Source organism: Galeopterus variegatus, unplaced genomic scaffold, assembly GCF_000696425.1.
Source record: "Galeopterus variegatus unplaced genomic scaffold, G_variegatus-3.0.2 Scaffold197, whole genome shotgun sequence".
In the NCBI taxonomy this organism is placed as follows: Eukaryota; Metazoa; Chordata; class Mammalia; order Dermoptera; family Cynocephalidae; genus Galeopterus; species Galeopterus variegatus.
The window spans coordinates 481,884-499,785 of NW_007726308.1; the positions used below are offsets into that span (position 1 = coordinate 481,884).

At 41.2% G+C, this 17,902-nt stretch overlaps 1 protein-coding gene across 1 annotated transcript in view; it reads right to left on the minus strand.

Annotated features, from left to right (window-relative positions):
- Positions 1–2,570: 2,570 nt before the first annotated feature.
- The window catches only part of CDH13 (cadherin 13), a gene marked incomplete at its 5' end in the record, with an annotated part of 275,847 nt that continues 260,515 nt past the window's right edge, over positions 2,571–17,902 (minus strand). The window contains 3 exons of the mRNA XM_008565414.1: positions 2,571–4,164; positions 10,305–10,523; positions 13,249–13,482. Of these exons, the coding sequence (XP_008563636.1) occupies positions 4,157–4,164; positions 10,305–10,523; positions 13,249–13,482 (461 nt within the window). The remainder of the gene's footprint in view (positions 4,165–10,304; positions 10,524–13,248; positions 13,483–17,902) is intronic.

The window sequence follows — 17,902 nt, forward strand, 5'->3', positions numbered from 1 at the left end:
GCATTCTGTTTGGTTTTGCTGCAGAGTTGAGAGTGGCACTGTGATGTAGGAGGAAGAACATGAGCCCTGGAGCCAAGTGCCCTGAGTTTCACTTCTGGAGGCCACTTACCTTGGGCAAGCCATTTGATCTTTCTGAGCTTCAGCTTTCTTTATCTGTAAGTCATACTTGCCTCCTAGGGTTGTTGTAAGGATTCAATAAGTTAATATGTATAAAGGATTTTGTACAGTGTGGACACTTAATAAGCAATCAGTAAACATAAACCATTGTTGTTATGATGATTAGTACCATGTTCACACACCCCAGGAGAATTGTAGACTCCTTTCCTCAGAATCATCTGGAAAGCTTGTGCATGGGTACAGTTGTACTAAACCCAGCAGCAAACAAAGACTTGATAATGATTTTTTAGTTGTCACATTTTAAGATCTAGACCCAACATATTTATTCTGAATAAAATGCAATCTGATCTACTCCATGAATTTGGTGGTAGATGGTTATTCCATTTATCAGACTGTTTGAAATGATATTTTGAAAATATGGGATGAGTTATCAAGATTTCTAACAGTGTCCTTTAGGAGTCAAAGTCTTATTTGATACCTACCATGAAATTTAGCTGGATTTATCTTGTTATGTTCAGATTTATCAGTGTTGGCCAAGAAGCATAGCAAGGTACATCTGTGTGAAGTGATGCTCATTTGGAGAAAACTGGCAGTATTAAACATAATTTTTATCAAAATTAGAAAATGTTTTCATATTCTTGTTAAAAAAAATTGTTCAGAATAGTTTATCATATGTAAAATGGGTAGAAAATGTAATTTTTAATCAACTAGAATGGTTGATGTATGAAGGCATTTCAAAAGTTCTTGGGAAGATTCATATTATCTTATTTATTTACTTAATTTTTATTTTTTTAATGTAATTTTATTAATATTATTTTTTTGCATTCTGGGATGTTGTTGTGGAGCAGTTGGGAGGGAGGGGGAAAGGGGAAAGGGGAAGGAAATGTGATGGAAGAAGGAAGAGGGGTGGGATTGAGGCCTGTGGCACCCCCTCATTCTCACAGAGGAGACCAGGGGGCTTCCACCGGTGGCTTGGTCATTGCCAGGCTGGGTGCAGATGTCAGGTGGGTGTAGCAAAAGCCCTCGCCCTCCACCATCCCAGCTCAGGAACCTGGGGCCCTTCTTGCTGCAGCTTGGTGGTCATTGCCGGGCTGGCTGTGTATGTCGGGGGGGCTTGGCCAAGGCCTGAGGCCCCCACTGCCATGGTTGGGAGAGCCTAGGGTGCTTCTTGCAGTGGCTCAGTGGTCATCGCTGGGCTGACTGCGGGTGTATGGGTGGGCGTGGCTAAGGATTATCTTTTAATTCTATTTTTCCACGAATTTTTAGAAGTACCCCCATATTAATAAGAAGAGAAGATGGTGTGACTGTTTGCTCATGGAAATAAAATCCTCAGTCTTGTGCTCAGTTAATTGGGAAAAGCAATTTCTGATTCTTATGTGACTTTTTAAAAATAATTTGAACTAAGATAAAATGCATAGATAAAAATGAAATAACATTTTGATTCTACTATGGCTTTCAGCAAATAATGTAATGTATTTTAATAAGTTAACAAAACATGAGTCAGAACGTGCTGCCACTTTGGCTCCTAAGAATTAGTCTATTTTTCCTTTTTTTGAAAGCATTAGAAACAACAGAATGATGGAGATATCTTTGTCTTGATAAGAACTCTGGGGACAGAGAAGGTACTTATGAGAGAAAGTTGAGGCAAATTCTACTTGTTAATGAAGAATGCACTTCACTCCTATTTTTCTGTGTTCTAAGCTAAGCTATGGATTTGATTTGCAGAGTGCAGGAGAGCGTAGGGGCTCGAGAGAAAAGGAGGAGTCCTGCACTCATTTCCTTCAGTGTATGGGTTACTCAGCATTTGTGTTTCTCCCTAGAGAGGGCTCAAGTTCATGATGAAGGCAAGCTTTCGGGTCGTTAGCTAGCATATGGGTCAGGCTGCTGACCATCTGGCCATCTGTGGCTGCTCTTTTGTTTGTTCAAGGATGAACATTCTCTCCCTGCCTTGCAGGAAGAGGGGAGCAAGGTGGACTGGGGAGGCACATGGTTATGCCCTGTAAAGCCAGAAGAGGAAATCTTGTAAGGTATGAATAGGTAGGCTTAGATCCCCCTGACCCTGAGTCAGGGCATGCAGTTGTGGAGAACGATTGTGTCATGTTCAAGGTGTGGCATCTCCTCATTAAGCAACAGCTTGTTTAAGAGAAAAATCTCCATGTCTTGGGACTGTAGACAGAAGGTTGTGACCATGCTGAATGCAGTCATCAAGCTGAGGGTGGTCCCTCTCATCTGAGTCTGCAATCATCTTCACAGCCGATTGCAACCTGCTCAAATCATATCATATGGTGACCAAGACAAGCCCGTGCTGTGAGCAGGTGCTTCCGGCTTTATAGATTCACTTATCTAATGGAGATGTACAAGGGACCCCAAATAGTCAGTCAAAGAGTGAACTTGCACTAAGACAAGACCCGGCACTGGCGACATTGGACACAATATACAAACCAGAGAAAAGCTACTGTCCAGCAGTTTTAATCACCAATACCCATTTATTTTAATGAAAAAAAACCTCTGCATTCTATATACTCCAAAAAGATTTGCTATTGAAACAAATACAATATATGGAACTCTATTTGCATAATTTCACTACAACAAAGACAACATATGACTTCTATTTCCTACAGAAGGCTAACTGAAAAGCACAGGTGCAAACATAGATTGCATAAGAAAGCATGTGTGTGCATGTATGCGTGTGTGTGCATGTGTGTGTGTGGTTAAAATCTTTAGTAAGCAACTGCATTAAAATATGCTAAGACACTTACCTTACCCTAGATCGTGGCGAGCTCTAATATAAAGCCACAGGCTGTCACTAGTTTTATCTGATAGAAAAATTTGGTGTGAGCTTTGATGGTTCATTTACAGCTTATCGACAGAAGATAATCGTAGTACAAGCACTAACTTTCCTCTTACTTTTACATGCTCACAGAATAAAAATCAATTACTTTTCATACATAATGAACATCTTTTATTTTCAGGTTTGCAAACAACGGTAGTCAATTCACACAAAAGGGTACTTTTAAAACTACCTGTATTTACTCTATGCATGTATATATGAAACAAACGGTGTGTATGTGCATAAATGTATGTCTATACATGTGGGTATATATGTGTATACAAGATGGTACCTGCCGACCTCTTCATATACATGTATGACCTCCGTGATGACATTTGCATTTGTACATGTGCCGAGGAGGAAGAGACTCTCTACCGTGATCCATGTCCCCAGAGAAACCAGTGTGGATTCAGGACACACACAAATGCAGGTAGATGCCCAGGAAGGAATATTTCAGCCCTTTTCTCGGCATTTGATGGTAAATTTTCTGCTCTGCTCCTCACCACCTTGGCTCGGAATCACGGCATATGATGGTAGTGGAAATTGGTTGTAGTCCTCTAACTAAAGAGAAAGGTCTTCTTTCTCTGCTCTCCCTCTCTGGACCTGCCTGGCTGGTTGTGGCAGCGTTCAGACTGAATGGGGTGGTGGGCAAGAGACTCCAGAGCAGGAGTCAGCTCTGTGGGCTGTACTCGTTCTTAGCTTGGTGCTGCGGCTCTGGAGGGTTCAGCCTTCTTAGCTTCTACCTACTCTTTGCTTCGGCTTTTGAGGAAGAATGATATATCAAAACTAGGCTTCTCCTGTATCGTCTCTCTATACAAATACCGTGTATATACACATACAGATACTCATACATATACAAATACCAACCCACAGACAAAGCTGGATGTGTGGAACACTGGCTAGCAACATGTCAACACATCAGAAAGAGTAGTCACTGTTCCTACTCCCAGAAGGTCAAGTTATGTCATGATCTTTAAACATTCAGGGGAAATTCAGAGGATTCCCTTAATTAAAGGAGGAAGGAAGATGCTGTCAAAATGAAGTACAGACTAAGTGAAATTGCAAAGAAAATGAAACTCTGGAACAATTGAGGCCTAGTTGTGAAGTTCAAGATCTGTAAACTGCAATCTTCAGATTTGGAATAGATTTTTTTTTCTTTTTCCTGTTGCTATGGAAACTTGGGAGTCAAGCTTCAGATGTCAGGACTTCTCACAGACCTGAAAAGAGAAGGTGCAGAGTTAAGTCGGGAATATTACAACATGATTCAAAACATTTTAGCTAAACGTTGGATAAATGACTGACAAGCCTTCATAAACACAGTTACAAAAATGCACTATCTTGGGAAATTTTTTTTCTTAAGCATGACATTTGAAGACAGAATGAATAGTTCTCTTGGTTTATGTCTTCAAAAGCTGGACTTCTCTGAAAATGCTAATGATGACTTCAGATGCCAAACATCTCAGACCAACAGCAGCTGTTACTGCTGCTACCAGTGAGCCTTATGGCTTGCACCTTAGCACAGAGCTTGGCTATTTTAGGAACAAGCTGACTTTGTGGCTTACAGATTGATGATTGTCTCACATATTAGTTTTGTCAAAGAACAAGATACTTCTTGGTGGTTCCTGAAACATGGAGTATTTGTTTCTTATGGCTGCTATAACAAATGGCCAAAAAGTGGCTTAAAACAACACAAATATATTCTCTTATGGTTCTGGGTGTCAGAAGTCTGAAATTAGTCTTCTGGGGCTAAAATCAAAGCATGAGCTGGGCTGTGTTCTTTTTGGAGGCTATAGGGGAAAATCTTTTTCTTGCCCTTTCCAGCTTCTAGGGGCCACCTGCATTCCTGGCTCGTGGCCCCCGCCTCACCTTCAGACCCAGCACCTCTGCTTCCTTCTGTTTTTGTCATCACATGGTCTTCTTCTAACTGGCTCCTCCTTCATCTCTCATAAGGACTTTGTGATTATATACGGCTCACCTGGCTAATTCAGGCTCTCCTCCCCATCTCGAGATGCTTAACTTAATCACACTGGCAATTCTCATATATGATATAAGGTAACATGTTCACAGGTTCCAGGGACTAGGATGAGAACATCTTTGGGGCCCATTACTTGGCCAACCATGTGGGGAGCACTATGTTCCCAGAGGAAATGAGGCATCATGTGGTGGGGTTGTGGACTACGAGACAGGTCACTCAAGTGGAAAAGTTCACAGCAAGTGAGGTCAGCACAGGTGCCTTTGGGAGCCCATTACCCCAGTTACTCCTCACGGCTCCTTTCAGGCCACCTATGTGGACTAGCCCGGGGATAGAACCTGTCACTCAACACTATCAGAGGAGAAGTTCTGTTTCTAGGATGCCCAGATCCACTTTCAAAATGAAGCATGTTTTTGCCTTTTTTTTGCTACTTTACGCCTTATAAGCACTTTCTCGTCCATGTCATTCCAGCCTAGGGTTGAGATTTCATTACACTGAGTAAGCTGTCGTGTCCACAGTTACAGGTGCCAGAGCCCTTGTTCGCTCTAAGGCTTCTGTTACAGAGAGTCTAGCTCCATCAAGAGGAGGGAAGAGAAGGAGGGAATTCAGCAGTCTACAAGTGCTGTGTGCTTTTCACCCGACCTTTGTCACCAGCCCACGGACACGCCAGTCCTGCCTCCATCTGAAGGTGCCTATTGAAGACAGGCCACCTTCTGCTCAGAACTTCAGACATTTTGAAGCTGTGCCTTCATTTTTACAATGATTGGGTCTCATCTGTGGCCAAGTTGCAAGACAGTTGTAAAATATGAACTATTTTTGAAGAAGCCTATTAGGAAGAACGTTTTTCTAAGATTTTTTTTTTTTTTAGGTTGAATAAATATTCCTTTTTGTTTTTTAAGTGGTTAAAAGCCATTTGTATTGTCAGGGTGGTGCAAGGTCTCCACTTTCTGTGTCCAATTTTGGTTAGAGAGCAGAGTGGGGTTTTTCACCCTCAGCACTATTGACATTTGGGGCTGGATCACTGTTTGTGGGGAGACTGTCCTGGGCACTGGAGGGTGTTTAGCAGCATCCCTGACCTCAACCCACTAGATGTCACTAGTAGCTTCCTCCCAGCTATGATTATCAAAATTTCTCTAGACATTTCCAACCATCCCCTGTGGGGAAAATCAGTTAAAAACAGGAAGGAAAAAAAAAGATTTGGCTGAATAAAATCCACTAAGTTAGTCTCCAGTCCCTTGCTTTCAAATTAGGGTCTCCAATCCCTATTTTAAGCCAATTTAGACAATAACATAAATTATACCACCTCCCAGGGCTATTGAGATGATTACAGGAGGTAATCTATATATTTATGTAAAGCTCTTAGCTTGCCTGTGCATGGCACACAGAAAGCTCTCAAAGGTCAACTATTATTGTCCATGAAGTTGACCACAGCTCCTCTGCAAAGCATGATTCAGGGCCATCTGTGGCAGAGGACAGCCAGCTCTGCCCCAGCAGGCTCTGTCTTTGCCCATAATACATTTTGCAATAGAAAGGAGCAAAATATCAATATACTCTAGGGAATTCTAGAAAAGGCAAAACAATTATTAGAGGAAGCAGATCAATGAGGGCCCGGGTGGGGGGAAAGGGATCGATAGCAAAGGAAACTGTGTCTTGATTGTGGTGCAGCTACACAACTGTGTACAGTTACCAAAATTCCTCAAATTGTACACTTAAAACGAGTGAATTTTATTATATGCAAATAATCACTTAACAAAAAATCCTAAAATTAAGAAAATGTTTAGTAGCTAGTCTTTTGCTCACTGTGCTCATCTCTTTAAGCTTCTTTATTGTGATTGAGATTGTTCTTCGGCATCACCCCCCCCCGCCCCCCCCAGTAAAGAGACATTTAATTTTGGTACTTGTTAAAATGGTTCACCTGATCTGTCTTTTTCTGTTCTTGCTCTTGCTGATTAATTAGGCCTAAAACAATGGTCACAATGGGCTTCTGGACAAGTCTCTTCCTGGAGACATGGCCATACCACGCAGAGCTGTGATAGAAAAACAGCAGGTGCAGCCTAATGACAGCACCGTTTGCTTCACTGCAAGGTGCTGAGGGAGGAATTATGCATCCCTTCAATGTTGTCAACATGTAATTTAAACAACAAAATGGACAGTAACGATAATTTCATTTACATTTTTTTACTCTCAATGTCAGTTTTGTTTATTTTTAGATGTCAAAGAAGGAATTGCAGATCCTTCAGTTCAATTCTCAGTTGCAATAAAGCCATCTATAACATCATAATAAGTTGGATTTTTTTTTTTGGTGGCTGGCCAGTACAGGGATCGAATCCTGGATCTTGGCATTATCAACACCATGCTCTAACCAACTGAGCTAACCAGCCAGCCTGAAATGTTTTTTATTGTTTTTTCATAAAGGAGGCAGTCTAATGCAAATACTCATCTGGAGACCTTTCTGAGCATCAGTATTTTCATCTAGAAAGTGGGATAAAATTACCAGACTAATGAAGAAAATGTAAAAGAAATCCATGGAACATCAGGGTGTTTGGTTAATGCTAGTCTACTTGGATCTGAATTTTATTTGAGGGGAAGAGAACAACCTACTTTTTATTCCCATGTGGTATGATGTGATCTTCTGCTCCTACAACCACTGAAGTTTTGTGAACGATGCTTTAAAGCAGGTGCTAGTAAACTTTTTTTGTAAAGGGCCAGATAGTAAATATTTTTGGCTTTTCAGGCCATACAGTCTCTGTCTCAACTACTTACCTCCGTCATCGTAGCAGAAAGCAACCACAGACAATATGTAAATTAATGGGCATGGCTGGGTTCCAATAAAACTTTATTACAAAAATGGGCCATGGACCAGATTTGACCTGTTTGCTGACCCTACTGTAAAGAAACATCAAGCAGATTCTACCAGCTTAATTCCCCACTCCCAAAAATCTTTCAAGGACCGTGGCTAAGATGGGATGTTATCCCACCTCTGCACTTTAAAGTTTCAGTGCTTTTAGAAAACACCCTTTACCCCCAACCCTTGCCAAATTTAGTGTCGGTTATCTCTGTCTCCAATTCTTTCCAGTTGGTTTCCCTTCTTTGTGAAGTTTAGCTTCCTGCCATACATGTTTTAATTCTGTATGCTTCTTAAATACCTTTTGGAAGGTTGGTGCTATAGAAATCTTCATATTGGATGTGTTATGTCATCTTGCTGCATCCTCTATTTGGATTTCAGGTTTTCTAGCATCATCAGAATTAAATATCTTTACATTATATTCTTCAATTTACCTTCCTCCTTTTTTTTTTCTATTGAAGAGTAAACTGAGGGAACCAACACATATTCAGGATGTGGACTTGAGCAGAAGATGCTGTTAGAATGTCAGGAGCCTCTACCTATGGGATAGACTCAGTCACCATGATGGTCTGGATGGTCCCAGTGCCTGGTGGGCCTTTAAAATGGACAAACATTTGAGCCACACCTTCAGGGATAGGGTAGGACCAGGTTTAGGTAGATACATGTTTAAACGTTCTTTAGGTGATTCTACTGTGCATCCAGGGTTGAAATTCACTACCATCTCCACAGTTCATACTGTGACCTGCAGATGAGCTCCTGTAGGTTAACGTGATGACTTAGCAAACCAGCCTGCCAGGCCCAAGGCCCCGGGCCCCAGGGGGTACATGTCCGTGAAGGATATTTGTCTAGACTTTAGCAATCTTGGTCTAGGATAGGTCAGCAAAGCAAGGGACTATCAAGTGTATGTGTTGCTATAAATTCATGACATCTAATCTCCTCTGGACCATTACAGCTGTTTGGAAATTCTTATACCTATCTTTTGTAAGGCCTGATTATTTGCTTTTTCGCAATCTTTCCTAATTTCTTCTCAGTCCCCAGCCCTACCTCCATCCCTTTGTCCTCTGCCGATGAAATCATCTCCTATTTTACAGAGAAGACTAAAGGGAGGCCCATCAATTTCCATGGTCTCTCCCTGAAGTTCTCATGCAGAGATGGAGTTAGGAAACCAGAGAGATAATTAAGGTAAGTGAAAATAAGGCTCCAATATGGGAGGGTGGAGGCAGGGATGCTGGAAGGTGTAAGGTGTTATAATCTGTTGGGCTTTGTAACTGGAGGATTTAGAAGGTTCCATGGGGGGCCGGCCTGGGGGCGCACTGGAGAGTGCGCCACTTGGGAGTGCGGGGGTTCGGATCCCATGTGGAGACCGGTTCCCGCTCACTGGCTGAGCGCGGTGCGGGCGCAACACCGAGGGTTGCGATCCCGTTACCGGTCAGTAAAAAAGACAAAAAGGAAAAAGAAAAAAAAAAAAGAAGGTACCATGGGGATGATAATGATGATGATAGGGATGATACAGTCATCAGGGGCAGGTTGTGGGGGGAGATGATATGTTCTGTTTAGGAAATGTACAGTTTGAAGGGCCAGTGGGACACTGTAAGTCTTTCTCCTTCTCAGCTCTACCCACAGAACTTCAGTCCCACACAGAGCTTTATACACACTGAATGATTGCAATGTGTCACTTCCTGTTGAGCCTGTTGACCCACTTACCACTGTCACCAGGTCTCTTTTTCTACCTGTCAATTTCCCAACTTCCTAATTCACAATTACACCGATTCTTTCTCAAAACGTAAATGACAAGACCCAAAAGGCTTTTGGATGGCAATAGTTATATGAGAATAATTGCTAAGGTTAAATTTGGACTCATTCCATCAATAAGAAATATCTGACACATATTTATTCATTCTGTGCTCACATCTCTATTACTCAGCATAATAATTCATTTGTTTAAAATAATGTTTCAACACTGAGGCCAAGGGTTCAGTTCCCTGTACTGGCCAGCTGTCGGGAAAAAAAAAAAAAAAAAGAAAGTTTCACTATATTACAGTCTTTGCTATCAGTGAGTGAGAAAAAAAGTGTGAATTATGAATTTATCTTTTTTCTTGTGGCCTGACCTCCATCGACAAATTCTCATGACTATTCTTAGAAATGCATAGTGCCTACTTTTAACCTTGCAAAAGATTATTCTGCACAACGGAGAGAGAAATAGGCCCCTGGTAGACCAGTTAACTAACGGGGTGCATTTCTGTTAGCTCAACTTGAATGGAATCTGTAAGAAATTTTGCTTATCACCTGGTTTATAGGGTAGCGATGAAGGTCTTTGCACAATTCCTTGGACTGGCTGGCAGGAGATTGATAAGATGCCTTTGAACATTTATTGGAATACTTTTACATGTAACATTTTCTATCATACAGACATAAACTAAAGTTGAGTGTTTCCTCTGTGATAAATTTTTCTGGAAAGATAAATGGAAAGCAATGGCTTCGGGAACTCAGTGAAGTTACATTTTCCTATACGTGCACACATTGGAGCAATGCTGACATACCAGCTAAACTGAAGACAGACATGAGCAAGAGGGAGGCCAGACTGGCGTGCAGGGCCCCTGCGGCATTGCAGTCCACTTTGAAATTCTTGCAGGAGCACACTTGTACCCTGAGATCTGTGACGTTCGTCATGGGTGGTTTCCCTGAATCTGTCACCACGATGGGCAGGTTGTAGTTTGCTTTGTTCAGATTTTGAAGAAGGCTTACCAGGGCGTGTGTATCTGTGAGGACAAGGAGAGCCTTTGTGAGAGAGGATTAGACTTTTCCCAATAAAAGAGTGAGGTTTTGGCAAGTAAAATTACACAAAGTAGACATTGCATTTTAATTTATAATCACGGGAAGGTTTACATTTAATTTCACTAACATCAAGTAAAAATACAAATTCAGTTCTTCGGTGGCAGTAGCCACATAGTAAGCACTCCGTAGCTGGTGGCTCCTGTACTGGACAGTGCAGAGATAGAACATTTCCATCACTGCAGAGTTCTATGGTTCAGCGCTATTATAATCAATTTCAAGGGGATCCACTTTTGTGAAAATGATTGAGTACCAAGAACTCCTCCCCACGAATTTATTATATCTATAAAGCCATCTCGACAAAGATTGCATTCATCATCTAGAGAGCCAAAGTAAAAATCCTCCTGCTCTAAATGTGGGCAGGAACCTTATGTGTTACCATGGAGATGGATTCTATAGTTTATGCTTTATCAATCCTCAGCTCATAGCTGTAGGTTTGGGTGGAAAATCCACAACATGGAGACTGGATCTGTAAGCTTCCTCTCTCCTTGCCTAATCCCATGTTTGGTGGGAATATCTGTCATTATGCAGGCCACTGGATATAGCACCCAGCATGGCCACTCTACCAAGCCTGTTCTTTAGCCTTGGGCTCTTCTCTTTTCAGTCACTCTAGGATTAGGGATTTTTTTCCCCAACTGCCCCTTTTTGGGCATAAACAGTGCTAAGAATTCAGAAAAAAAATTGGAGCAACAAAGAGTTTAGAAGACATTTATCTACTGAATAGAATCATGAGGGAAAACAAGAGTGCAATGACAGGTTAACAGACATAGATGAAGTATTATCACTACCACGAGGTAGCAGCAGCAGAAACGACCGATGTGATAATCACCCCAGGGAACCAGCAGATCAACTCCGGGAACATTTTCCTGATCGATCTCCCTCAAGTAGAGGAGAAACTCTCGAATGAGAAAGTTCCAGTTGGAAAGAACTGGTGATGATTATTCAAATCAGCTACAGCCATAAACACCAGCAAATAAAACACTAACCCCTCAGACAAGAGAAGGGCTGTTTTAATTAAAAATAATCAGTGTAACAGAATTCATTCTTTAAAAAGCAATAAAATTGACAAACAGGCAAGTAGAATCAATAACGAGAGAAAGGCACTAATAAAATAAGATATGAGATTGGGCTATCACAATAGATATGAGATTTTTAATAGAAAATTTTATGCACAATTGTATAATACATTTTCAAAAGTTAATGAAATGGGTAATTTCCTGCCCCCCTCAAAAATTCTACCACTGATGTAAGCAGTGGGAACCTTGACAAAGTCAATAGCAGGACAAGTTCATTACTGAGCATATGTCTAATGTGTGAGTTCTTATTTATTTATTTCTGGCTTTATTGGAATATGAGGTGAACTTAGTAGTTAGCTCGCATGTGGGAAGAAAAGTGGGTGAGGCACTGTGAATATAAGGACATGTCTTAATTCAATACACTGGTGTTTCAGTCTTCATCAGGCCGATGATAAATGTTGGGTCGAGTTTTGAATTCCACCTGCCCGTGTGGAAAGACTGGTAGAAAGAGACAAGGCTAGCGAGTTTCAGAAGTGAGAGAGAGGACACACAGAAGAAGATACCAAAGTCAAGGATAAAAGCCCAGGATTTGGAAGAAAAGCCAAGATCATCATAAAGTCTAAGTCAAGTTTGAGGAGCTCTGCATAATAAAATAGAACTGGAATATGAGGTGAACTTAGTAGTTAGTTCACATGTGGGAAGAAAAGTGGGTGAGGCACTGTGAATATAAGGACGTGTCTTAATTCAATACACTGGTGTTTCAGTCTTCATCAGGCCGATGATAAATGTTGGGTCGAGTTTTGAATTCCACCTGCCCGTGTCGAAAGACTGGTAGAAAGAGACAAGGCTAGCGAGTTTCAGAAGTGAGAGAGAGGACACACAGAAGAAGATACCAAAGTCAAGGATAAAAGCCCAGAATTTGGAAAAAAAGCCAAGATCATCATAAAGTCTAAGTCAAGTTTGAGGAGCTCTGCATAATAAAATAGAAGTTTAGAGGCTGAAGACCCTGTAAAGATTATTATACCAGTGCTTCTCTCTTCTTTAGTCTTTTGTAAAGACAGGCATACCATGGAAAAGCTTCTCTAAAGTGCTGGTGGACAATGATGTAAATACATTTTTCTGTCTCTGAGACAGAAGAGATGGCTGAACCAAGAGGTGTGTGGGGAGAAGCAGAGACCCCTGTTGGGGTTACAGGATAGAGTACACAGTACTGAGCGGACAGATACCATGGAAAAGCTTCTCTAAAGTGCTGGTGGACAATGATGTAAATACATTTTTCTGTCTCTGAGACAGAAGAGATGGCTAAACCAAGAGGTGTATGGGGAGAAGCAGAGACCCCTGTTGGGGTTACAGGATAGAGTACACAGTACTGAGCGGACAGTATAGTGTGTACAACATTGGGTGTAGAAGAAGCAAAAGAGAAAACCCTTATGTTTGCATTTATAAGAAACTGATATTCAATATTTCTACAGATTATATTTGTCTGCTGGTGGGAGAACAGTCAGTGTAGGTAATGCAGATGTTAAGTTAAAATAGACTGTTTTACACGAGAGAGTAGGAGAGGAAGAGCATTTTGAGAAAGAGAAACTAAATTCAAAGCTGGAAGAATAAGGTAGAATGTTTTAACCAGACTTACTGTTGATCTTGGAGATCTTCCAAACTTTATCAGGAACAGTTTGTTTATGGATTTCAAATTTGAAAGGATCTGTATTCGGGTGAAGATCCTTATCTGTCGCTCCCAAAATGACTACACTGAGGTTTTTGGCATCGTCACAGACTTTAGCTACTGTGGGGTAAATGAAGGGAGCATTGTCGTTCACGTCTTCCAGAGTTATCAGCAAAGTTCCAGTGCCAGTCGCAGGAGGGTTGCCTATGGGAAAAGGGAGGACGTTAGTATGCAACTAGCATAACGCGGGAGTAATTTACCTACGCTTTTTGCAAGATATACTTAGTACGTTTTGCATTTATTATTATTAACAGTTGCAAACAGGCCTAACAATAACAGATTACACTTTTTGTATAAAGTTTAGTGGTTTACAAAGCCTTTTATCATAAATAAGACTTTTGATTGAGGCATAATATATTACCTTTAGAATGCCAAGCTTCGGACACAAAAGTCATACTGACATATGGAAAGTCACTCAAAGAATGGAGATAACAAATACAGACTTTTCCTTGCTTATCAAATTAAACCTTTTATCTAAATAGCCAGGTATTCACTTACGTTGGTGGTATAGGGAGGACGCAGATTCCATCAGAGAAGACCATTGTTTATTTGGTGTAACTCTACCTTAGGTACAGGTAGTTGACTAAAGAGCAAAAGATCTAATCTGGGGGATTTTCTTGTGGGAGTGAAAAAGGGACTCAGATGGCTAATGGTGCCTGCTGGGGGGCTGGTATGGCTGACCCCAAGGAACAGAACAGATTTAGAAAGGTGGGTTAGGTATGAGAAATGAAACTACTGGGGCAGGAGAAGCAATCCTAATATAATCTTTGTTTTTTTTTTTTCTTTCAATATTTCAATTACTTCCTGAAATGTTTTTCATTTTAGACAATGTTATTTTAAGGAGGATTTATAATAATCTAATAATGTCTTTTACTTAAAGAAAGGGTGTTTAATGTTAACAAGGTTCAGCTTGACTTTATTTAAGTTTTCTCTAAATTCATTTTTAATCATCTGTGCATTAGAGGTTTGCTCTTGGGACAAACCATTCATTAGTAGTTTCTAATTTTCTGTGATAAGAGTTAGAACCAAATTTGTAAGTCACAAATTGTAAGTGTATGGATTTTCCTTATTCCACAAAGGACTTGATGCACCTCTAAGATTACAGCACTATAATTTCATGCAATAGTGCTGTATACAGTAGTACTCTATAGTACTAACCTAATGGATGGCTCCATTTTATTTTTCTTATCCTTACTTGCACTTAACCAGATTTCCAAGTTTGATTTTATTTGATCTCTGTACTATATTTATTTTTTAAAATGCACATCAAGTTTGAAGTTAAATTACCTGATCCCATGGGGCTTAGAGGGTGGTGAGTATCTGAAGTTAGAGTGCAGGAGTCAAGCACAGGCAGGGTGAATCCTAGCCATGAAACAATAAGTCCTTTTAAGATTCAGTTTGTTACTTACAAGACAGTAAAAGGAAGAGTGGGCTATGGAGGCCTTTATGCAGGTGACACCAAAGCAAAAGAGGTTGGACAACTGCCACATGAATGAGGGGATGTTGCTGAGGAGCTAATTTCATGCCACTTCTCAGCAGTTTTATCACCTGCAGCTGTGCCCGAAGAGGGGTGGGTAGAACCCCCATATGTCACAGAACCCGGAAGGTGACAAGAAATTGTCTGGGAGGACCACAGGCATTCTGCCAATACTCAGATCAGCTGTGGGTCCAGCCCTTCCTACATGGCACTACATGCAGAGTCACCAGGGCACAGAGCTGTTCCTCGACAGCAGGGTATATTGAAGGATGGTAAAGGGCGAGGCTGGAGGCTTGGTGGGCATGGGGGGCCTGGCTGTCATGATGAGGAGGCTCCACTGATTCTGCAGACTGTACAAAGCCAACAGAGGTTTTTCAGGAAGGTGGTGGAACAGTCTGATCTGATCAGAAAAACACACTTGTATCGATAGAAGATGTTAGACATTGTAGGCAGGGAGACCAGTGAGAGATGAAGCGAGTCACGATGTGGGCAGCTTGAACAGGAGAGAAATGTCTTATGTGGGTGATGAGGTACCCAGACGAGGCTGCCAGAAGAACAGCAGAAGGGGAGTGGGGGTGGAGAGACAGTGAGTTCCACTTTGATTGTGCCAATGGTCAGTCCCTCAAGTTCAATGCACCTGTGCAGAAGTGAGTTGCTTGGGAGCAATGCCAGGGTTGAGTTACAGGCTGAGAAGCCCTCAGCACATCGATGCTTTTGAAACCTTTCTTGCAAATGAGATTACCCAAAGGGAATGCGCAAGATGCCAGAGGCAGGGCGTCCTAGAAAACTCCAAAGTTTAAAGAGCAGGTGCTAGTTTTGCAGAAGACATGGGGGAGATGAATTGGAAGAGCAAGCAATGATCAGCAATTAAATATTATGACACCCAACAGGATAAGGAGTAAATAGAAGATTTAATGAGATTTTGCAAGGGGAATATTACCGGTGACTTTTGTGAGAGAGGTTTCCATTAATGGGGAGGAAACCAGCTTGAAGGAAGCTGAGCAGTGAGTCATGAAACAGTGAGAGCAGATCCTCCTTAGAGGGGCTGGTGCAGATTTAAATATATCAAAACCCCAAGACAGTTTCAGAGTAAACATTCAAATAAATATGCTCTAAAATAGAAACACGAATGCAATTACTCATCAGAAGGAGGCTATTTCTAATAGCAGCATATCATCAACTTCTGTTAGAGCAAGAACTAAAAAAATGCTTAATTACTTTGAAGTTGGTTTTTCACTGTCAGCTTTAGTCATTTGGTTAAATTTCTTCATTGAAAAATTATTTTTCTCTTTTTATTGAGCTAATTGAATATCTCAGAAGAATCCATTATATTTTTTCACTCTGAATATATTACAAAGTAAAGTCATTTGGTAGAATGGATGAGAAAGCGTTATGAGCATTTGAAATATGGCCATAAGAATCGGCCTTTCGTGAACTTAATTATAGTACTGTCTTCAATTTCCCATGTGTTATTCCCAGGCCAGGCTGTTGATTTCTTTTTCTGAAGTCAGTAAAGTGAGCTTCTCTGGGTGATGAGGTAAAGACTGGATTCACAAAATCTTCATGAAAAGAGCCTCTCCCAGTTATATGCACAGGATGGAGAAAAATCACATCCAAACTTCAGATTTAATTCAAAACATAGTGATTCTTCACAAGCCCATTTGGCTCCAATAGTTTCTAGGGCCCAGGAAATATGGGGGCTTCTAGGTATTCTCTAGATATTTAGCAAAAATCCCTCTCTCCTTCTCTTGCCCTTTCCATCAGCAGCCCCAGCCCCATGGCTACTCCATAACCAAATATCAGAATCAAAACCTGGTTAGGACTGTGCCCCTTCTTCATGGATTTTCTATTTCAATAGGGAAAAAGCCTCCATTTGAGCAAAACCCCTGGGATATGGAGCTAGCACAGTACTTCCTATTCTTTGCAGCTCTCTTGGAGGAAGCCCAAGGGCTGTGTTCTCAGGGTAGCCGTTTTAAGATGGGCATTCCAACATCTGAGTGTGCTCAGGGGAACTGGCTGTTGGGGCGTCTGCCTTTAAGATGTTATGAGTTGAAAGGGCCCCTAAGAAATGAGCCATTCCAGTCAGTGGGTCTTCACAGTTGTTGGGAAGTGAGTTTCCCATTGGGAATCTGAGGAAGGTCATGGCCCCTGCACAGGGAAATGCACCTGAGTTCACACTCAGGAATCCACAGATACTGGATGTAGTAAATTGGATTAAGTACCCCCAAAACTCACTGAAGCTTGAATTGTGTCCCCCAAGTTTTGTGTATTAGAAACTTGGCCCCCACTGTGACTGTTAAGAGGGTGGGAAATCCTATTATGGTAATTGAAAGGTGGAGCCTTGAAGAGGTGATTAGATTATTGGACCATGCCATTGTGAATGGATTAATAATGGTGGTCATGGGCGTGGTTTGGAGGACGTTTAAAGAGGAGCATGAAGAGTCTGTCTCTCGCTGCTCTGCAGTCACTGAACTCACCACCAAAGAAGCTCTCACCAGATGGGTTTCCTGTACTTTGCACTTCCTAGCCTCTGAAACTGTAAGCAATAAATTTTGTTTTCTTTCTAAATTACTCAGTTCCATGTATTCTGTTATAAACAACAGAAACGGACTAATACACTGGAAGTGCAGCCACTGCTCAGTCCAAGTTCAGAGCACCAGAACTGAGACAGCTTCACTTTAGGTATGGTAAGGCCGAGAGGCCCAGAAAGGTTTAAAGATGGGCTCAGATTCTCTAGAGCAAATGTTAATCTTCACTTTCTGTGTCTGAACTTTTATTCTGTAGCTTGATTCTTACATTGTAGTTTGATTCTTGATTTCATCCATGAAAACAAGCTAAAATCCCTAAACCATGATTATTTTCTGAAATATCTTCTTTCTTACAAGCTATTATTTTTATCATGGTAAAATATACATAACACAAAATTGACCATTTTAAGCCATTTTTCAGTGTACAGTTCAGTGGCATGAAGCCCATTCACATTATTGTGCAACCATCACCACCGTCCATTTCCAGAACTTTTTCATCTTCCCAAACTGAGACGGTGTTCATCAAACATTAAGTCCCCATTTCTCCACCCCCACTCCC